The sequence below is a fragment of the Coregonus lavaretus genome (genome assembly GCF_964263955.1).
Source record: "Coregonus lavaretus genome assembly, chromosome: 13".
NCBI classification, from domain to species: domain Eukaryota; kingdom Metazoa; phylum Chordata; class Actinopteri; order Salmoniformes; family Salmonidae; genus Coregonus; species Coregonus lavaretus.
In genome coordinates this window covers 12396303-12419058 of record NC_140000.1, presented here as the reverse complement: position 1 = coordinate 12419058, position 22756 = coordinate 12396303, and the positions used below count along the sequence as shown (strand labels likewise).

The 22756-nt window shown below is 42.9% G+C and overlaps 3 protein-coding genes across 9 annotated transcripts in view; 1 reads left to right on the top strand and 2 right to left on the bottom strand.

Annotated features, from left to right (window-relative positions):
* The window catches only part of LOC311139364 (sperm acrosome membrane-associated protein 6-like), a gene marked incomplete at its 5' end in the record, with an annotated part of 1014348 nt that overhangs the window by 730765 nt on the left and 260827 nt on the right, over window positions 1–22756 (top strand). The window lies entirely within an intron of this gene.
* Window positions 554–14576, bottom strand: LOC311139862 (uncharacterized protein). 6 transcript variants are annotated; one of them, XR_014614109.1, is made up of 4 exons: window positions 14343–14576; window positions 12028–12074; window positions 8910–11575; window positions 8140–8753 (listed from the first exon to the last, which is right to left on the bottom strand). XR_014614109.1 is itself a non-coding variant. In XM_084174842.1 (3 exons), the coding sequence occupies exons 2-3, from the start codon at window positions 4696–4698 to the stop codon at window positions 2429–2431; spliced, it is 1896 nt and encodes a 631-aa protein (XP_084030968.1). In that variant the 5' UTR covers window positions 4699–4752; window positions 14343–14576; the 3' UTR covers window positions 554–2428. The 6 variants fall into 6 exon arrangements, 3 of the variants coding, with proteins under 3 accessions (XP_084030968.1, XP_084030970.1, XP_084030969.1); XM_084174842.1 differs by lacking the exons at window positions 8140–8753; window positions 8910–11575; window positions 12028–12074 and adding exons at window positions 554–3852; window positions 4227–4752; XM_084174844.1 differs by lacking the exons at window positions 8140–8753; window positions 8910–11575; window positions 12028–12074; window positions 14343–14576 and adding exons at window positions 554–3852; window positions 4227–4752; window positions 5112–5278.
* LOC311139766 (uncharacterized protein) lies at window positions 16831–21119 on the bottom strand. Of its 2 annotated transcripts, XM_084174711.1 has the most exons (5): window positions 20929–21108; window positions 19388–19487; window positions 18830–19210; window positions 18643–18718; window positions 16831–18385 (listed from the first exon to the last, which is right to left on the bottom strand). In XM_084174711.1, exons 3-5 carry the CDS (start codon window positions 19175–19177, stop codon window positions 17001–17003), a joined length of 1809 nt encoding a protein of 602 aa, XP_084030837.1. In that variant the 5' UTR covers window positions 19178–19210; window positions 19388–19487; window positions 20929–21108; the 3' UTR covers window positions 16831–17000. The 2 variants fall into 2 exon arrangements, with proteins under 2 accessions (XP_084030837.1, XP_084030836.1); XM_084174710.1 differs by lacking the exon at window positions 19388–19487 and having other exon boundaries at window positions 20929–21119.

The window sequence follows — 22756 nt, the reverse complement described above, 5'->3', positions numbered from 1 at the left end:
TCAAGTCATTGACACATTCTTATAATAACAGTTGCCTAATCATTTAGAATATATACAATGTTGTAATTAATCAGTTATCACACACACCAAGATGACACTACTATTTATCACACACACCAAGATAACACTATCAGTTAAAGTAGCTTATACGGTGAGGGAAAAAGTATTTGATACCCTGCTGATTTTGTACGTTTGCCCACTGACAAAGACATGATCAGTCTATAATTTTAATGGTAGTTTTATTTGAACAGTGAGAGACAGAATAACAACAAAAAAATCCAGAAAAACGCATGTAAAAAATGTTAGCAATTGATTTGCATTTTAATGAGGGAAATAAGTATTTGACCACTCTGCAAAACATGACTTAGTACTTGGTGGCAAAACCCTTGTTGGCAATCACAGAGGTCAGACGTTTCTTGTAGTTGGCCATCAGGTTTGCACACATCTCAGGAGGGATTTTGTCCCACTCCTCTTTGCAGATCTTCTCCAAGTCATTAAGGTTTCGAGGCTGACGTTTGGCAACTCAAACCTTCAGCTCCCTCCACAGATTTTCTATGGGATTAAGGTCTGGAGACTGGCTAGGCCACTCCAGGACCTTAATGTGCTTCTTCTTGAGCCACTCCTTTGTTGCCTTGGCGTGTGTTTTGGGTCATTGTCATGCTGGAATACCCATCCACGACCCATTTTCAATGCCCTGGCTGAGGGAAGGAGGTTCTCACCCAAGATTTGACGGTACATGGCCCTGTCCATCATCCATTTCCATTTCCATTTACGTCATTTAGCAGACGCTCTCATCCCTTTGATGCGGTGAAGTTGTCCTGTCCCCTTAGCAGAAAAACACCCCCAAAGCACAATGTTTCCACCACCATGTTTGACGGTGGGGATGGTGTTCTTGGGGTCATAGGCAGCATTCATCCTACTCCAAACACGGTGAGTTGAGTTGATGCCAAAGAGCTCGATTTTGATCTCATCTGACCACAACACTTTCACCCAGTTCTGCTCTGAATCATTCAGATGTTCATTGGCAAACTTCAGACGGGCCTGTATATGTGCTTTCTTGAGCAGGGGGACCTTGCGGGCGCTGCAGGATTTCAGTCCTTCACGGCGTAGTGTGTTACCAATTGTTTTCTTGGTGACTATGGTCCCAGCTGCCTTGAGATCATTGACAAGATCCTCCCGTGTAGTTCTGGGCTGATTCCTCACCTTTCTCATGATCATTGCAACTCCACGAGGTGAGATCTTGCACGGAGCCCCAGGCCAAGGGAGATTGACAGTTATTTTGTGTTTCTTCCATTTGCAAATAATTGCACCAACTGTTGTCACTTTCTCACCAAGCTGCTTGGCGATGATCTTGTAGCCCATTCCAGCCTAGTGTAGGTCTACAATCTTGTCCTTGACATCCTTGGAGAGCTCTTTGGTCTTGGCCATGGTGGAGAGTTTGGAATCTGATTGATTGATTGCTTCTGTGAACAGGTGTCTTTTATACAGGTAATAAACTGAGATTAGGAGCACTCCCTTTAAGAGTGTGCTCCTAATCTCAGCTCATTACCTGTATAAAAGACACCTGGTAGCCAGAAATCTTTCTGATTGAGAGGGGGTCAAATACTTATTTCCCTCATTAAAATGCAAATTAATTTATAACATTTTTTACATGTGTTTTTTTTAGGATTTTTTTGTTGTTATTCTGTCTCTCACTGTTCAAATAAACCTACCATCAAAATTATAGACTGATCATTTCTTTGTCAGTGGGCAAACGTACAAAATCAGCAGGGGATCAAATACTTTTTTCCCCTCACTGTAGATACAGTACATAGGCTGTATAAAGAGTATTGGTTTCATGTTGTATGTACTGCAGAGACCCAATCTGCTCACCTTCATAAGAAAAAATTGTTGCCATCATACATTCAGTAAAATAGTGTCATGATTTTAGATACAGTACAAAACATCAAAGAGATAATTCACTCAAAATAGTACTTAACATGATAGATGTCTACATTACATTTAAGTCACTTTATTGAGCTATAATCCACTTTGGACGTTTTGATGAATTGGTGAATCATCTTCACCTACAGCCATGGTAAGTGGGAAATGATATTAATTCATATTTTGCAGTGAACTATCCCTTTAATGTCCAGAAAACAAATTTGAAACTGCATGCAAACTAAAAACTCTGCCCAAAATCTAGCTGGAGTGTCAATGTCTGGAGCTCTTAGACCTTTGAATTGACGCTTCCTACATCATCTTGTTTGTCCGCTGTAATGGTCAGCCAAATGCCTTCCCCCCACCTCAGTGTTCTGGTGCAATATGGCTGCCCCCCCCAGGTCAGTGCTACACATTGGGAGTAGTGGAAAGAATGAGTTACCCCCATAAAGCGTAAAGCACTGCGTTTTTAGAAAGGTGCTACATAAATGCAAATCGTTATCATCAATCAGCGACACTGAGCCAGGTGAACGGAGAGGTGGTGGGTGCGAGCGAAGGTCCGGAGGCAGCGGGGGCAGGAGTATGGTCTCTCCCCAGTGTGGGTCCTCATGTGAGTTTTAAGGTGGCCGACCAAGCGGAAGCTCTTGTCACACTGCTTGCAGGGAAAGGGCCGTGAGCCATTGTGGATCCTCATGTGTTTGCCCAGATCCCCTGAAGAGGTATAGCATCCGTGGCAGACAGAACATTCATACGGCTTCTCTCCAGTGTGGGTGCGTATGTGTTTTGTGAGATCTCCAGACTGAGCAAAGCTCTTGCTGCACTCCGAACAGACGTATGGTCTCTCACCTGTGTGAGTGCGTTGGTGGTTCTTCAGGTGTTCCAGTCGAATGAACTGCTTGCTGCACACTGTGCAGTGGTAAGGCCTCTCGCCGGTGTGTGAGCGCATGTGTGTCTTCAACGCTCCAATGTCTATGACCTTCAGGCCGCACTCCCCACACTGGTGGCCTTTCTCATTGTTGTGGATCTTTAGGTGAAGCCTCAGGTTTCTCTTGATAGAGAAGTCTTTACCGCACACTGTGCAGTGAAAGGGTTTCTCCCCTGTGTGAGAGCGTAGGTGAATGGTCAGACTAGACTTGTATCCAAACTGCCGGTCACATTGGGAGCAGGAGTACTGCTTTTTGCCAGAGTGAGTTGTCATGTGACTCCTGAGACCCTTCATACGGGCAAAATCCTTCCCACATTCCTGGCATTTGAACGCCTTCACCCCCGAGTGTATCAGCAGGTGTTTGCGTAAACTGCCGCTCTCCGCAAATCTTTTGCCACACTCTTTGCAGGCATAAGGCTTCTCTCCGGTGTGAATTCGCATGTGAATGTTCAGGCTCTGAGGACTACAGAGGATCTTGCCACACTCTGAGCAATGGAAGCCGACTTCCAGACAGACCACAGGCTTAATGTCCTGAGGTTCAGTGCCCTCTGGTTCGTGACACTGGTGAGGTCCCTGTCCCCAACAATTCTTGAAGCTCTTCCCACAATCAGCACAACTGAGGTGTCCATTGGTGCTAACAACAGCCATTTTGTGTGAAAGCTCGCAATGGTTTTGCAGACTGCCCAGGTACCTGAATCTGCGGGCACACTGTGGGCAGGTGTAGAGTTTCCTCGAAACCCTGTGGGGACGGACAGGTTTCCGGGGAATGGCTGAAGGGTGGATCTGGCGAGTGTGGATGCTAAGCAGCCGTGGGGTTTGGAACATGAGGCTACAGTGGAGGCAGCTGTGTGTTGGTACAGTCTCTGTTCCACTGCTCTTTGAAAAACTGTTTCTCAACATGGCCAGATACTCCTTCTGGTGGTTCCACTTGATGTGCTTCTCCAGGAAGGAATGGTCGGTGAAGGAGATGGTGCAGTATGGGCAAGGAAAGAACTGAGGAGAAGAGACTGATGTAGAGGGAAAGAGAGTGGTGGAAGAAGGGGTAGAAAAAGAAAAAGGGAGAATAACAGATGGTTATAATAAGAGGAGTTGTTATTGACTTGACTCCTTTTATTGTTATTATTGCTATTGACTGATGTACTGCATAGTTGAGGGAGCTAGCACGTAAGCATTTCACAGCACCTTTTATACCTGCTGTAAACTGTGTATGTGATGAATACAACATAATTGCAATAGTAAACGAGAGTAGTCCTATATATTCATGATGAATCTTCAATTCAAAGTCAATATCAAATAGCCATTTAGCCTAGTCTGTCAATATCAAATATTCATGCAAACTTTTAAGATGACACTGATTTTAAGGGTGGGTATGTATGCATACCTCTGTTGCGGTCTGTATCCCTTCTGTCTTCGGTGTCCTCATCTGTGTCCTCATCTGGATTTTCTTCACCCACATTCTCCTCCTTCATGAAACACACTTGAGTTTCTCTCTTAACCACCACCTTATGTATTTCAGAATCAGAATCATACTCTGTTTTTATCTCTACTGTTCCTTGGCTAATGTAAACGGAATCGGTTTCAGTCTTGGTTATGACGGTTCCAGAATCCTTGTGGAGTGCTCTAGAATCGAAGCGATGACTCTGCACTTCAAAGTCTGTTGGTTCCTCTTTGATTTGGATGGAGTTGGAAGTAACCCCTTTAGTGTTGTGAGAGGGAGCTTGGCTAATGTCTGGTTCTTCTCTTTTGCAGTTAACATCATCTGACTGTGTTTCACACTCTGTTTTGATGGGGTCTCGATGGTGTTTAGCCCTTTTGATTTTGTTGTGTTGCTTTTTCACAGATTTGTTCTTCATCTTGTTGACTAGAGTGTCTCTGGTTAAGTCAACACCTTCCCATTCCTTTACATTCTGTGGAGAAAAGACCAGGTTTGATTGAACATCACCCTTACAGAGAACTATCAGGGATCATAATAACACATCCAACATGTAAAAAGTAAGAAACACCAATTCTGCATTAGCCAACAGTCTATGCTGAAGTCTGGTTTAGTAACACTCTCAATAGCCTATTACTTCTTAGCCGTTCATTACCATCATTACCACGGTCAACTGGACATCCTGATAGCATGCAGAGTAAAGCTTTTGGTTACAATCAACCTAGCTAGATATTTACGTCGTCGTTGGTATATAAGCTTGCATAGTCGTAGCAAGATAGCTAAACGTGTCTGTTAGCTAACGTTACCTTGCTACTTTGTATGATTGTCACCCACCAAATGTAGCTATCTTGATTATGAAGACAACCACGAGAGGAAAAGTTGTGTTTCTCGTATAAATGCTCACGGATAAAAAATATATTTAAAAAAGCAAGCTAGCAAAGTTTTTAAAATAGCTTCGCTTAGCTAGCTACCTTATTTCAGATTGTTGTCACCGGAAACAGACGGAAGAGGAAGCGAGACATCCCACTCCCTAATTTTTCTGGTTCATATACAGTCAATGAACTAAGCAGACCAGACCCTGCTGCATTGGAGAGCCACAACGGTAAGCAGACCGGAACTGTCCATTTTATTTCAATGATCAACGGCCTGAGTGGGACATCTTAATTTATCCACCATCTTTGACCAGAAAGACGCTGCATTTCCGGTATTGTTTATGTAATGAAACCTGACCAATCAGGCAAATGTCCCTGGATCCTGTGCAAAGATTTAGCGACTGTTGAACGATTGATCGATGTGGATTCTTAAAGAAATATTCATTCTTGCTAAAAAAAAGTATCAGCCATAGAGAATGATAGAGGCCTCTAGTGGCCAAAAGGCCGTATTAGCATGGGCAGCACGATTGAGGGATTCCACCATTTTAATGTAGCCAACTGGGTGGGACTTAGAACCTCATTGGCGGATCCCTCCTGGAGACCCTGTTGGGAGTCATGTCCAACCAGGCCATCAGGAGGGATCAGCCAATTGTGAAGAAGAAAATTGACTACTTCAAAATGGAGATTGCCTCAATGCCGCTGCCCATGCTGTCACAGACACTATAATCACAGATAGAACAATGAGCCAGATATTTTACCGGATGTATAAATGTGAAGCATCCGTTTGACGTTTCCACTCACTACCAAATATGGTGAAGAGAGGAAGCCCAGTGGCCAGCAGTAGGAGAAGATGGAACGAGATGGATTTTGGCCGACATTCTGCAAATGTTCTAATCGATTAAACATTTAATCTCCATACAGTTTTCTGTTTCTAAAACTAGAATATGTAACAGAGTGGACTGCATTTTGTAGACTTTACCCTTTGCAAAGGTGAATTGAGTTATTACACACACACACTTCACAGAGTAGGTGTTCCCTAATGGAAATATGAAAATAAATGGTTCCCCCTTTGCTGCTATAACAGCCTCCACTCTTCTGGGAAGGCATTCCACTAGATGTTGGAACATTGCTGCGGGGACTTGCTTCCATTCAGCCACAAGAGCATTAGTGAGGTCGGGCACTGGTGTTGGGCGATTAGGACTGGCTCGCAGTCTGCGTTCCAATTCATCCTAAAGGTGTTCGATGGGGTTGAGGTCAGGGCTCTGTGCAGGCAAGTCAAGTTCTTCCACACCAATCTCAACAAATAATTTCTGTTTGGACCTCGCTTTGTGCACGGGGGCATTGTCATGCTGAAACAGGAAAGGGCCTTCCCCAAACTGGTGCCACAAAGTTAGAAGCACAGAATCGTCTTTCTAACTGTGCTTCTAACTTTGTGGCACCAGTTTGGGGAAGGCCCTTTCCTGTTTCAGCATGACAATGCCCCCGTGCACAAAGCGAGGTCCAAACAGAAATTATTTGTTGAGATTGGTGTGGAAGAACTTGACTTGCCTGCACAGAGCCCTGACCTCAACCCCATCGAACACCTTTAGGATGGGTAGGGGAGGGAATGGCCGGCAGGGATGTAGCTCAGTTGATAGATCATGGCGTTTGCAACGCCAGGGTTGTGGGTTCGGTTCCCACAGGGGGGCCAGTATAAAAAAAATATGTATTCATTAACTGTAAGTCGCTCTGGATAAGAGCGTCCGCTAAATGACTAAAATGTAAATGTAATTGTATGCTGTAGCATTAAGCTTTCCCTTCACTGGAACTAAGGGGCCTAGCTCGAACCAGGAGAACAGCCCCAGACCATTATTCCTCCTCCACCAAACTTTACAATTGACACTATGCATTCGGGCAGGTAGCGTTCTTCTGGCATCAGCCAAACCCAGATTCATCCGTCAGACTGCCAGATGGTGAAGTGTGATTCATCACTCCAGAGAACGCATTTCCAGAGTCCAATGGCGGCAAGCTTTACCCCACTCCAGCTGACGCTTGGCATTAGTGATCTTAGGCTTGTGTTCGGCTGCTTGGCCATTGAAACCCATTTCATGAAGCTCCTGACGAACAGTTATTGTGCTGACGTTGCTTCCAGAGGCAGTTTGGAACTCGGTAGTGAGTGTTGCAACCGAGGACAGACGATTTTTACGCACTACACTCTTCAGCACTCGGCGGTCCCGTTCTGTGAGCTTGTGTGGCCTACCATTTGCGGCCGAGCCGTTGTTGCTCCTAGACGTTTCCACTTCACAATAACAGCAGTTACAGTTGACCGGGGCAGCTCTAGCAGGGCAGAAATTTGACGAACTGACTTGTTGGAAAGGTGGCATCCTATGACGGTGCCACGTTGAAAGTCACTGAGCTCTTCAGTACGGGCCATTCTACTGCCAATGTTTATTTATGGAGATTGCATGGCTGTGTGCTCGATTTTTTATACACCTGTCAGCAACGGGTGTGACTGAAATAGCCGAATCCACTAATTTTGGCCATGTAGTGTATCCTTGGTATCAGTTTTGTAGCAGTTGCGCCCTTCTCATTTTATAGCTATATCAAAGCAGTACTTACTGTAATATTGTTGTCAAAGATTAAATGTGTCCATTGGATTAGCAAGATGATGGTTATTGTAGCCAATATCTAAACTACAGCGGAGGCTGGTGGGAGGAGCTATGGGAGGATGGGCTCATTGGAATGGCTAGAATGGAGAAAATAGCATAGAGCATAGAAACCCTACCCTACTTGGTATAGAGTCCATCACTGTCAAGATGTGGGAATGACAACATAGCCTACATGCTTGGCCCAATCATCTTCAATAGAATGAATGTGTATGATTATTAGCAAGTGAGACATGGTGCAATATCAAAACCAGTGCAGGCCATTGATGGTGTATGGATTGACACAAATCAGCTATGACAGGATGTTCTACAGCTGTTGAAGTGATTACTGTATTATTCATTTTAATGTCATGTCTAATGTGAAATTACCAAACAACAAACGTGTCTTCTTTCACATACTTTATCAACAGTAATCATTGTCACTTTTGTCATGAACAGGCAGTAAATCGGGCATATAAAACCATCATCTGTGCATCACTTTTCCCTTGTTAATCAACTACAATTTTTTTTATAACTGCCTTAATTTTGCTGGACCCCAGGAAGAGTAGCTGCTGCCTTGGCAGCAGCTAATGGGGATCCATAATAACTACAAAATACAACACTAAATCAAGAATTGGCATGCTCAACTCAACAGTTCAAACAAGTCTTTGGGTGCAGGCTCCAAAAGACATATAAACTGGAAAAGGAAAACTGGCATTCACCAAAATAGTCTAAGTTGTACTGTTCTTTAGCAGCAGCAGCAGATGTCAAACAAACGGACAACTTTCGATGACACGGATAGCTTTAGTCAACGCTGACTGCAGTGGATGAGAAGGGTTGAGGTTTCCAGAGGAAGAATGAGAGGTTGTGGACATGTGCACATGCTTACAAACAGGAGCTACACGCTGCTTTTAAGACATCATGGGACCTTATACTCCCTCTCAATAGTTCTGGGAGTTTCCACCATCCAGTCTCAATCACTGTTGGAAAAAAATCAATTCAAAACACAGTTAGGCCTAAAAAATACTATTTACATAAATATACAATCTATTACACATATAGATGCAATTTAAAAAATAGCACAATTTTAACATGTTATAAATATTTTTTAAAATGTTAGAATTCATATATGTTACCTTGAATATAAAGTCCATTCTTCTCATAGTCTGGTTGGCAAACTGGTCAATGACCCTCTCATACCAGTGAGGATTCTTCTGCAGTGATTTAAGAATTCTCCTTTCTATGGATAGGATTGCCAGGTTTCTGAGTCGCTCTTGTCCCATGGTGTTCCTAGTGTAGCTTTTCAGCCTCTTCAGACGAGAGAATCTGCTCTCCACGCCCGCTGACGTTGCCCCTATAGTTGCAACTAGGCACATGAGCCGGTACAGCTCAGGCATCACTTCATTCAATCCACACCCCTTGAAATGCAAGATTCTGTCACACAGTTTTCGACTGTTCCCTTGAAGCTCCTCACCACAGTAGAACACTTGCAGCTCATTTTTCAGTTTTTCCATGTTGAAAAAACGCCCATAGCTCTGGGACAGGCTTTCCATTGCATTTGTAGGGAATTCTCTCCGGAATGACTCAAATTTCTCATCATCTAACAACTCCATGTATCTCCTGCTGTCCAGGCTTTGGAACCTCTGTGCTATTTGCGTCTTGATGTTGTCATGGATTGAATCGTACAGTGATTTGTAAGTCTGCATTACATCCTGAGTGCCCTGCCTCCGCTTCCTTCTGTGCATCAACTCTGGATCATCTGTCATGTTCAAAGCCTTCTGACATAAAGCACTAAATGATTCTTCAGATTTGTGCTCCTCTATCTTGAGTAGAAGATTCTCAATCCTCCTCTTACAAAATTCTACATCCATGGCATTCTGTTGCACACTGTCAAAAACCACATCTGTGTAAGCAAATATATATTCAAAAGTGAGAAGCAAAAAAATAAAATGAAAATCTTCCAGCTGTGTCTTGAATCCATTTGCATCAAATATCGTCTCATCATCCATGTTAGGATGCTCTGTGATACTTGTGAATGTGTCCAACAGATGCTCAAAGTTCTTTGCCACGGTGTTAACGACTCTGGATGTGAAATTCCAATACGTTGGTGCGTTTTTTGGCAAACTTGCACAAGCGGCCTTTTCTAGAAGCATCTCTCGATTGGTGGACTTACAAAAAAAAGTTGAGAAGCCACCCAGTGTGGCAAAGAAAATCTTGGTCTTGGGCATAGACTTCACGCTCTGGCTTAATATGGAGTTGAGGGGATGTGCATAGCAATGCACAAAGGTGGCGCTCGGAGCTACAGCTCTTACTTTTGCTTGCAGACCATTTAAATCAGAAGCCATTACAGCCGCGCCATCATATGTTTGAGCGACTAGTTTCTCCACAAAGTTAAACTCTGACATCTCCGAATTCACTAGATCAAACACAGACTGTGCATCTCGCCCAGCTGACACGTCAAAGTATCCCAAGAAACGCTCCTGTACACACCCCCGATCATCCACATACCTGACAATGACAGACAATTGCGAGTGGTCTGTGGTTTCATCCATTTGCCATGAGAAAAATGGAGCAGCGTCAACCTCGCTTTTAATCTCACTTTTAATTGATGATGCGATAGCAGTTATCAAGTCGTTCTGAATTGTTCTTGACATTCCAGTGAACACAGTTGAAGATTCCATATGCTGAGCGAGTAAAGCATCATACCGTGCGATTACCTCTGCCAATTCCCTGTAGTTGCCTTTGTTAGCGGAACTTTCTGTCTCATCGTGCCCCCTAAAAGCCAACTCTTGCATGCCTAAGTATGCAATGCTGTCAATGAGGCGTTTGAGAACATCCCTGTTTCTTCTGACCTTCTCGTTGTGTTGCGCAGCTTGAATACGCAGGCCTTCATTGAGTGAATGATTGGCACGATGACTCGGTTGTCCCAAAAGCTTGAGTTTCGCGTAGGAGTTGAGATGCTCCCGGCTTTCGTCATGCCGTTTAGCTGAACGGTCAATGTTCTTCAGATCACTGAACCCCCCTTTAGCCCAAGGCTCAAACGTTCCAAAGAGCAGACAAGGCCAGCAATACAAGCGGCTTGATGAAAGACTCCCGGTTAGCCATTGATACTTTTTATACCAGTTGGTATTGAACGCCCTCCTTACTTTGTCATCCTTCCTTATGTACTTGATTTCAGGCAGAGGTCGACCCTCGGTTTTAATTCGCACCCTTTCTGTGGACTCCAAAGAATGAAACGGGGTCTTCAACAAAAAATCCACAATGTTGTCAGAATTCGCGACCTGGCAGGTGTGGACAAGTAGCTGCTGTGGTGTGTGGAACATGCAGCTGCAGTGGGGGCAGCTGTGTGAGGGGGCATAAACTAGAGTTTCTGTCTTAACCACTCTGATTTCAGAATCATGCTCAGTCTTAAATTCTGCCGTTCCTTGGCTAATGTAAACAGAACCTGTTTCAGTCTTGGTTTTGATGGTTCCAGAATCCTGGTGGAGTGCTCTAGAATCTAAGTGATCATTTGATCTGATTCCGTTATGTTCCTCACTTGTTTCATGCACTTCAAAGTCTGTTGCCTCCTCTTTGATTTGGATGATGTTGAAAGTAAGCCCATTACTGCTGAGAGAGGGGGCTTGGCTAATGTCTGAATCTTCTCTATTGGAGTCAACATCATCTGACTGTGTTTCACAATCTGTTTTGATGGGGTCTCGATGACTTCTAGTCATCTTGGTTTTATTGCGTTGCTTTTTCCCAGGTTTGATCTTAATCTTGTCGATTGGTTAATGTCTACACCTTCCTCTTCATTTGCATTCTGTGAAAAAAAAGACTAGATTTGAATGAACATCAATCTTGCAGAGACACCAGGTCAGGAATCATTATGACAATCATCCCATCCAACACCACAAAGTAAAACAAATAGGCTGGTACAGGCTGGTTAAAACATGCAAAGGAGAGCATTTGGTTACAACATGCATTTTTACATAGCTAATCGATGGGTGAGTAAATAGCTAGCAAGCGAGCTAGCTAAGTTGCATAGCTAGCAAGACAGTAGCCCAATATTGGACTAAAGGTGCCTAACGTTACTCCTTAGTCCAAGGACCTTACATGTTATTTAAAGTGCTAATTGGCTCTGGAAGCCAAAACAGCCAAATACTCCATCTAAATGTGAATTGATTCTCAATTGCTGTACGGTTCTAGAAACATAAATACCTTTACTTTCATATCACATCAAAATAATTTCACAAATGCAAAATACACACTTACTGTAAGCTAATTAGCACAGGTAGTCGACTGTCTTCTGTAAACAAGCGCTGTAACATGGAAATATGGCAGTGAGGGGAACCCTAACCCTATAAAAAGGTGTGTATCAATTTAACCTTTTTTGGGGGGGAAATTATTTCTCGCCGATATGAAAGATAAGGTCCTTATGCTTCCAAAACCATACCATAAGTGATGTTCAGGCCGAGCGTCACAGCTCTTCACAAAACTACCCCCTACAGAAGACACCTTAGTCTAATGACTCTTCTTATGTGTAATGCGGAGCATTCAGAAAGTATTCACACCCCTTTACCTTTTCCACATTTTGTTGTGTTACAGCCTAAATTTGAAATGTATTAAATTAAGATTTTGTGTCACTGATCTACACACAATACCCAATAATGTCAAAGTGGAATTAATTTAGTATATTTTTTAAATTATTAATAAGTATTCAACCCCTTTGTTATTGCAAGCCTTAATACGTTTAGGAGTAGAAATGTGCTTAACAAATTAAATAATAAGTTGCATGGACTCATTCCGTGTTCAATAATAGTAGTTAACATGATTTTTGAATAACTATTCCATGTATGTACCCCACACACACAGTTATCTGTAAGGTCCCTCAATCTAGTAATGAATTTCAAGCACAGATTCAACCACAAAGACCAGCAAGGTTTTCCAATGCCTCGCAAAGAAGGGCACCAATTGGTAGATGTGGACAAATAAAAAAAGCAGATGCTGAATATCCCTTTAAGCATGGTGAAGTTATTAATTAGGCTTTGGATGGTGTATCAATACACCCAGTCACTACAAAGATACAGGCGTCCTTCCTAACTCAGTTGCCGGAGCGGAAGGAAGCTGCTCAGGGATTTCACCATGAGGCCAAAGGTGATTTAAAACAGCTACAGAGTTTAATGGTTGTGATATGGGAAAACTGAGGATGGATCAACAACATTATAGTTACTCCACAATACTAACCTAAATGACAGAGTGAAAAGAAGGAAGCCTGTACAGAATAAAATATACCAAAACATGCATCCTGTTTGCAACAAGGCACTAAAGTAATACTGCAAAAAATTTGACAAAGAAATATACTTTTTGTCCTGAATAGAAAGTGTTATATGTTTGGGGCAAATCCAACACAACACATCACTGAGTACCAAGCTTTATATTTTCAAGCATGGTGGTAGCTGCATCATGTTATGGGTATGCTTGTCATCGGCAAGGACTAGGGAGTTTTTTTTAGGATAAAAATAAACAGAATACAGCTATAAGCACAGGCAAAATCCTAGAGGAGAACCTGGTTCAGACTGCTTCCCAACAGACATTAGGAGACAAATGTATCTTTCAGCGGGACAATAACCTAAAACACAAGGCCAAATCTACACTGGAGTTGCTTACCAAGACAACATTGAATGTTCCTGAGTGGCCTAGTTTTGAAAATCTATGGCAAGACTTGAAAATGGCTGTCTAGCAATGATAAACAATCAACTTGACAGAGCTTGAAATTGTATTTAAGAATAATGGGCACATATTATACAATCCAGGTATGCAAAGCTCTTAGAGACTTACCCAAAAAGCTGTAATCACCACCAAAGTTGCTTCTACAAATTATTGACTCAGGGGTGTGAATACTTATGTAAATGAGATATTTCTGAAGTTAATTTTCAATAAATTTACAAACATTTCTAAAAACATGTTTTCACTTTGGTATTTTGAATTCATGCTGTAACACAATAAATGTGGAATAAATCAAGGGGTATGAATACTTTCTGAAGGCACTGTATGTATATATATGGCTCAGGTGTAATGTAATGGAACTGAACTGAGAGTCATGGTCAAGAGCTAGCAAGATAGATACTACAGAGTAAAGCCAACAAAATACTAGGCTGGTGGAAAAAACACAATTCTGCCTTAGCCAAAACCCTGTAGAAGTGTGTTTACTTAGACATACCTTAATTGCACAACATTATCATCACAGTACAAGTCATAATACCCATAAAACCTAGCAGTCAAACAAGGAAATGATTCCAATTGTTTATCTACCATTCATTTAAACACTTAAATAAGGGTTTTGTTTCATGTAGGCTTACCTTGGCGTGATGTTTTGATAACCGTGTGAATCTCTAGGTTGCATACCTTTCTGGGTCAGAAATGGACTCTCTTCACCTGAGTAGCTAACGTTAGCTAGCAAAATTAGCTAGATAGTAGATCATGTACGCTACTGTACTACTTTTGACGACTAGATATCACCCACCAAATACTGATTGTAAAGATATTAACCATGAGAGGAAAAGTTTGTTTCTCGTACAAATACTCACCAATAGAAAATAAATGTTCGCTACACCGGAAGAATTATGCGTTTCCTTAGAGAGGAAGAGGCGATGCGAGAGGTTTTACTCTCGTTAAAATCTGTCCACGTGAGATTAATGTTTTGTTGTTGTATGGAGGTCTATGAGAGAGTGTCGAATTACGTTAGGCTTTTTTGATCAAATAGAAGTTTCGTAATGTTTAGGTTGTTACAAATGTACTGATATAAGTGGATGCACGTGGCATTGCGGCAACTAGGAGAAAAGCAAGTTAGTTGTGCCTGTTGTTCACACGCATATCTGCCCTCTCATTGGCTAGAATGGTCCCATCTGATCTCGCCTGGCTTCAAATCATTGAGGACATGTATTTACATTGTTAGAGCGGTCATTTGGCTATCTTGTCAATATCACAGATAATCTTTGATCGCGGCAAAGTTGCTTCCTGTTTTAGTCACATCTTTGATCCTGTTCGTGTGGGTCAAACATAAACCCTCTGATGTTGTGCATCTTGTTAATCAAGGACGAATTGTGGTCATTGTATTAGCAAGAATATAGTTATTGTATGGCTAAAGCAACAGTTGTAAAGAGGATAGGGCATACCCTTTTATTTACTGTCCTGATTCTCCCTAGGCAGACAGGTTGACTCCCACAATAACAATGTTGCCCTAGGTCTGGGATTTCAGAGACAAATAGCCTAAATTCTTGAATCAATCCTCTTCAATAGCTTGCGTATTGTAATATGAAACTTACGACATGCAGTAATATCAAAACCAGCCAGTGCAGGCCAATGATGTCTTGCCAATAGAATACTGGGAGACTGAAATGTATGTGATATGACTCTCTTACAGTGGGGTAAAAAAGCATTTAGTCAGCCACCAATTGTGCAAATTCTCCCACTTAAAAAGACGAGAGAGGCCTGTAATTTTCATCATAGGTACACACAAACTATGACAGACATATTGAGAGAGAAAAAATCCAGAAAATCACATTGTAGGATTTTTAATGAATTTATTTGCAAATTATGGTGGAAAATAAGTATTTGGTCACCTACAAACAAGCAAGATTTCTGGCTCTCACAGACCTGTAACTTCTTCTTTAAGAGGCTCCTCTGTCCTCCACTCGTTACCTGTATTAATGGCACCTGTTTGAACTTGTTATCAGTATAAAATACACCTGTCCACAACCTCAAACAGTCACACTCCAAACTCCACTATGGCCAAGACCAAAGAGCTGTCAAAGGACACCAGAAACAAAATTGTAGACCTGCACCAGGCTGGGAAGACTGAATCTGCAATAGGTAAGCAGCTTGGTTTGAAGAAATCAACTGTGGGAGCAATTATTAGGAAATGGAAGACATACAAGACCACTGATAATCTCCCTCGATCTGGGGCTCCATGCAAGATCTCAACCCGTGGGGTCAACATGATCACAAGAACGGTGAGCAAAAATCCCAGAACCACACGGGGGGACCTAGTGAATGACCTGCAGAGATCTGGGACCAAAGTAACAAAGCCTACCATCAGTAACACACTACGCCGCCAGGGACTCAAATCCTGCAGTGCCAGACATGTCCCCCTGCTTAAGCCAGTACATGTCCAGGCCCGTCTGAAGTTTGCTAGAGTGCAGTTGGCTGATCCAGAAGAGGATTGGGAGAATGTCATATGGTCAGATGAAACCAAAATAGAACTTTTTGGTAAAAACTCAACTCGTCATGTTTGGAGGACAAAGAATGGTGAGTTGCATCCAAAGAACACCATACCTACTGTGAAGCATGGGGGTGGAAACATCATGCTTTGGGGCTGTTTTTCTGCAAAGGGACCAGGACGACTGATCCGTGTAAAGGAAAGAATGAATGGGGCCATGTATCGTGAGATTTTGAGTGAAAACCTCCTTCCATCAGCAAGGGCATTGAAGATGAAACGTGGCTGGGTCTTTCAGCATGACAATGATCCCAAACACACCGCCCGGGCAACGAAGGAGTGGCTTCGTAAGAAGCATTTCAAGGTCCTGGAGTGGCCTAGCCAGTCTCCAGATCTCAACCCCATAGAAAATCTTTGGAGGGAGTTGAAAGTCTGTGTTGCCCAGCGACAGCCCAAAACATCACTGCTCTAGAGGAGATCTGCATGGAGGAATGGGCCAAAATACCAGCAACAGTGTGTGAAAACCTTGTGAAGACTTACAGAAAACGTTTGACCTGTGTCATTGCCAACAAAGGGTATATAACAAAGTATTGAGAAACTTTTGTTATTGACCAAATACTTATTTTCCACCATAATTTGCAAATAAATTCATAAAAAATCCTACAATGTGATTTTCTGGATTATTTTTTATCATTTTGTCTGTCATAGTTGACGTGTACCTATGATGAAAATTACAGGCCTCTCATCTTAAGTGGGAGAACTTGCACAATTGGTGGCTGACTAAATACTTTTTCCCCCACTGTATTTCAGCTCTAAGAAAAAACAACATTCACAAAAAACACCAGAACCACACAACAGGTGTGCCATCTTTCACAGACTATAGAGGCCTTTATTTCATTACCATTTATTGGCATTACCAGGTCAGAGTCGGGCACAAAACCATCTTCTGTACATCACTGTTCCCTTGCTAAATAACTACAACAAGAGTAAAAGAGTTTAGACTGTATATAAATATAAATCATCTAGTCATTCAGCAACATCTAGGCAGGTGACCGGAGAGGTGATGGGCGCGAGCAAAGGTGCGATGGCAGCGGGGGCAGGAGTATGGTCTCTCCCCAGTGTGGGTCCTCATGTGAGTTTTAAGGTGGCCGGCCATGCGGAAGCTTTTTTCACACTCCTGGCAGTGATATGGTCGTAAGTTATTGTGGATCCTCATGTGTTTGCCCAGATCCCCTGAAGAGGTATAACATCCGTGGCAGACAGAACATTCATACGGCTTCTCTCCAGTGTGGGTGCGTATGTGTTTTGTGAGATCACCAGACTGAGTGAAGCTTTTGCTGCACTCAGTACAGGTGTATGGTCTCTCACCTGTGTGAGTGCGCTGGTGGTTCTTCAGGTGTGCGTGTCGGAAAAATGTCTTGTCACACACTGTGCAATGGAAAGGCCTCTCCCCGGTGTGTGTGCGCTGATGGGTTTTCAACGCAGCAATGTTTATGAACTTCAGCCCACAAACCCCACAATGGTAGTTCCTTTCATTGTTGTGGATCTTGAGATGAGTTTTAAGATAACCTTTGTCAGCAAAGTCTTTACCACACACAGTACATTTGAAAGGTCTCTCCCCTGAGTGCGTGCGCAGGTGAAGCTTCAGAGAATCCCTGTATGCAAACCGCCTGTCACATTTTGGGCAGGATAAAGGCTTCTCGCCAGAGTGAACGGTCATGTGAACTCGGAGGTGCCACATCCGGGCAAAATCCTTTCCGCAGTCCTGGCATTTGAATGGCTTGACCCCCGAGTGTATCATCATGTGTTTGCAATGACTGCTGGCTTCTGAGAAGCTCTTGCCACATTCCTTGCAGACGTAAGGCTTCTCGCCGGTGTGTGTGCGCATGTGAATGCGCAGATTCTGAGGACTAGAGCAGCTTTTGCCACACTCTGAGCATGGCATACCGATGTTCAGACAGACAGGGCCATCCTCAGGCTTAGTGTCCTCAGGCTTGTGACACTGGTGAGGCCCCAGTCCCCAGCAATTCTTGAAGCTCTTTCCACAGTCAGCGCAACTGAGGTATCCATCAGTGAAAGCAACAGCCATTTTATGCCAAACCTTGCAGTGAGTATGCAGTCTGGCTATGTACTGGAAGCTGCGGGCACAATACGGGCAGGGGTGGAGTTTCCTTAGAGGGGCAGGGGTGTGGGCCTGACGGATGTGGACGTGTAGTTGCCGTGGGGTATGGAACATGCAGCTACAGTGGGGACAGCTGTGTGTGGGGGCGTACACGGTTTTACTCGTTGAGACGTGGCTTTTGAACAAAGCAAGGTACTGCTTCTTGTGTTTGGTCTTGATGTGGTTCTCCAGGAAGTAACAGTCAGTGAAGGAGATGGTGCAGTGTGGACAAGGAAAGAACTGAGAAGTAGAGACTGAGGGAGAGGGACAGAGCAGTGGAAGGATGGTAGAAAGAGGGGAGAAGAGAGAGATGGGAGGAGAGAGAGGGAACAGAACATAGTTGTGATTTGCTACATTTCCTCATTCAACAATAAAACACTTGAGTAAATATCTTTGCTAAATGTCAATTTCAAAGTTTGCTAAATTAATGTTCAAGTTCTGTTCAAGTAATCCCATCAACCATTTCAAATGCAGTGTTGAGGGTGGACTGGATGTATGTACTATGCCCTACCTCCATCTGTCTCGTCTGGGTTTTCCTCCTTCACCAAACACACTTTACTGTCTCGCAGAAGAGTCTTAACCACCACCTTATGGATTAGAAAGATGAAGAAACCACATTATGCATTAACCAAAAGTATAAATACTATTGTCTAGTTAGTAACTATCACATGTTTGGAAAGACCACTAACTATTCTTACATTAGACAATCTTGTTAGCATCACCACTGGACTCCTTGATATCTGGCTATACCCGGTCATAGGATTGGATGTATTTTGATGTTTTATGTGCTTCTTCTGGAAGGAAGGATCAGAACGGCTATGTTCCTCGCCAATTCCCTGCTGTTCAAAGTCTGCTGGTTCCTCTTTGATTTGGATGGAGCTGATACAAACCCCTTTAGTGATGTAGGGTTCTTGGCTAACGTCTAGTTCTTCTCTATTGCAGTCAACATCATCTGACTGTGTTCCACACTCTGTTTTGATGGGGTCTCGATGGTGTTTAGTCCTCTTGGTTTTGTTGTGTTGCTTTTTCCCAGGTTTGCTCTTCATCTTGTTGACTAGAGTGCTTCTTCATTTGAAATTCTGTGGGGAAAATACCAGGTTTTATTGACCATCACCCTTATAGAGCTATACCAAGCAGGGATCCTATTAATAAACCATCCAACACTTTAAGTAAGTCCAATTATTGGGTAATTGAAGAAACCACAAGTCTGTATGAACAATCAATGTAACTGCATATGTTTCTAACAGTCAACCTACCAGTAACCCGGATACCCTAGACCCACTCCAATTCGCATACCGCCCCAACAGATTCACAGATGACACAATCTCAATCGCACTCCACACTGCCCTTTCCCACCTAGACAAAAGGAACACCTATGTGAGAATGCTGTTCATTGACGACAGCTCAGCGTTCAACACCATAGTGCCCACAAAGCTCATTACTAAGCTAAGGACCCTGGGACTAAACACCTCCCTCTGCAACTGGATTCTGGACTTCCTGACGAGCCGCCCCCATGTGGTCAGAGGAAAGGCCAAAAAATTGTCAAAGACTCCAGTCGCCCAAGTCATAGACTGTTACGACAAGCGGTACCGGAGCGCCAAGTCTAGGACCAAAAGGCTGCTTAACAGCTTCTACACCCAAGCCATAAAACTGCTGAACAATTAATCAAATGGCCACCCTTCCTATTTACATTGAACCCCCCCCCCCATTTGTTTTTACACTGCTGAAACCCGCTGTTTATTATCTATGCATAGTCACTTTACCCCTACCTACATGTACCAATTACATTTTAGTAATTTAGCAGACACTCTTATCCAGAGCGACTTACAGTTAGTGAGTGCATACATTTTTCATACTGTCAATTACCTCGACTAACCTGTACCCCCGCACATTGACTCGGTACCAGTACCCCCTGTATATAGCCTCGTTATTGTTATTTTATTGTGTTACTTTTTATTATTTGTTTTACTTTAGTTTATTTGGTAAATATTTTCTTAACTGCATTGTTGGTTAAGGGCTTGCAAGTAAGCATTTCACGGAAAGGTCTACACCTGTTGTATTCGACGCATGTGACAAATAAAGTTTGATTTGATTTGACCTACCAGTAATAATAGGCCTATAGACGGGTTGGTTGTTTAGCAACAAAACCGAAGCGTGCACAACTAGGGAAAAACCGACGGGGTTGTCTTAAATTGTTGACAACATGTAAACTATATTTCGTCTCCAATGTTTACTGAAAACATAAATACATTTGCACAATAAGAACTTGTCTCTGAAATACATCGTTACAGTTGTTTTAGACATATTAGCATAGATGACGTTGCAACAGTCAAAACACCTCAAAACAATACATGGTATCAAGAACAAGATAAAACGATCCGAAACTATCCATTTACGATTCCCCATACGGCAGCTTCTTGTAATTGTTACTAGCTATTTGGCCATACAGAATCACAACACATGGAGTTCTGCTCCATTGAAGCCTGCGTATCGTTTTCGTGACGTTGTCAGCTAATCCTTCAATATGACATTAGCATTCATGTTGCTACCAACCCCCTCAGACATTTACATTACATTTTAGTCATTTAGCAGACGCTCTTATCCAGAGCGACTTACAGGAGCAATTAGGGTTAAGTGCCTTGCTCAAGGGCACATCGACAGATTTTTCACCTAGTCGGCTCGGGGATTAGAACCAGCGACCTTTCGGTTACTGCCACAACGCTCTTAACCACTAAGCTACCTGCTATAAGCAGAGACTCGTTATAGGGTTATATTAAAGGCAGCAAACTCTACTTACTGTTGCAGTCAACTAGCTAGCTACTGTTTTGAGCTGCTAGTAGCCTAGTCTTTGTAAATGAGAACAACACAGCAAAGGCTAATTATTTTGTAACTCGTAAATGCTCAGTGGTAGAAGGGCAAACACTGCTTCGCTTTCCTTTGTTGACGCCATAAAACGCTGCACTTCCTGGTTTATGTCCGCAACGTTCCACCACAGATAGAACAAGGTCGTCACTAGTTACCACAGCCACAACGTCAAACGTCATTTAGCACACTCCTATACAGTAGAACAACCATAGAACAAGGAACCAGATGTTTCACCGGTTGTATAAATCTGAAGCATCCGGTTGGAATTTCCACTTCCCACCAAATAATTTATGTTGAGAAGAAGCACAGTGGCCTAGCCTGACCACTGAGGTATAATAAGAATGAGCCTGATGACTCGCACTAAATTCTTCCGCTGCTCTGTTATTCGCTACACACATTAGTCTGAGACTGCCATCATTGAAGTTGTTTGTGGTGAAGAGGGGCACGAGTATCAAAGCCAACGACATATTTTCAAACCTCTGCTTTACACATTGAGTTTTACCAAGGGAGAAAGACTGCCCCCTCTCATTGAAGCTAAAACAGCGTTAAAACCAGTAGATAGTGATAGCGCTGACGTCATCCACGTATTCCTATGGAAAACTCCCGATGGCGCATGAAGTATTTGAATTTGAAATGCGCGGCGCCATGTTGCCACAGACAGAATAATGAGCCATCCGGTTTTTGGTAGCGTTTCCACTCAATTCCAAAAATGGTGATGAGAGGAAGCCCAGTGGCCAGCAGTGGCCTACATTATGCTAATGTTCTCATCGATGAAACGTTTGATCTCAATACAGTTTTCTGTTCCCAAAACTAGAATATGTTACGAACAGAGTGGACTAAGTTTTGTAGATTTTACCCTTTCCAAAGTTTAAAAAAATTGCGTTGTTTGGAAGGAGTGGAAGGGCGAATTGGGTCATTGCACACCCGCACAGAGTAGGCGTTCCCTAACAGAAATATACAAACACTTGCTAGAACGCGCCAATAGGATCTCGCTAGCTCGTGCTTGGCTCTGTCCACCTCCTTGCTTGTACTGCCCACTATGACTAATTTGTTCCCACTGGAAACGACAGGCTGTGGTCTATCTTGGGTTAGTTATAAAAATCCCCGCCTTATCTTAGCTCAATGGTCACCATAGCAACACCCACCCGTAGTATGCGTTCCAGCAGGTATATCTCACTGGTCATCCCCAAAGCCAACACCTCCTTTGGTCGCCATTCCTTCCAGTTCTCTGCTGCAAATGACTGGAACGAACTGCAAAAATCTCTGAAGCTGGAGACACTTATCTCCCTCACTATCTTTAAGCATCAGTTGTCAGAGCATCTTACCGATCACTGCACCTGTACACAGCCCATCTGTAATTAGCCCACCCAACTACCTCATCCCCATATTGTTATTTACATTGTTATTTATTTTGCTCATTTGCACCCCAGTATCTCTATTCGCACATCATATTCTGCACATCTATCACTCCAAGATTAATCAAACCCCCTCATTGAAAACGACACAAATTAACAATTTTGGGTTAGTTATAAATGGGCGCATTCGACATTGCAGGTCGAGACTGAATGATCTACACAGCACCTTGCACCATTAACCCTAAACTGGCACACCAATAAATAAATACATATTTTTATTGCAGTCTAATGCACTGATGGCACATCGTGTCAGCTTCTTCAACTACAAGACCTACAACCCACAGCCATACACTAACAATATTGCCCTAGGTCTGGGATTTCTGAGACTAGCGGGACGTTCTCATT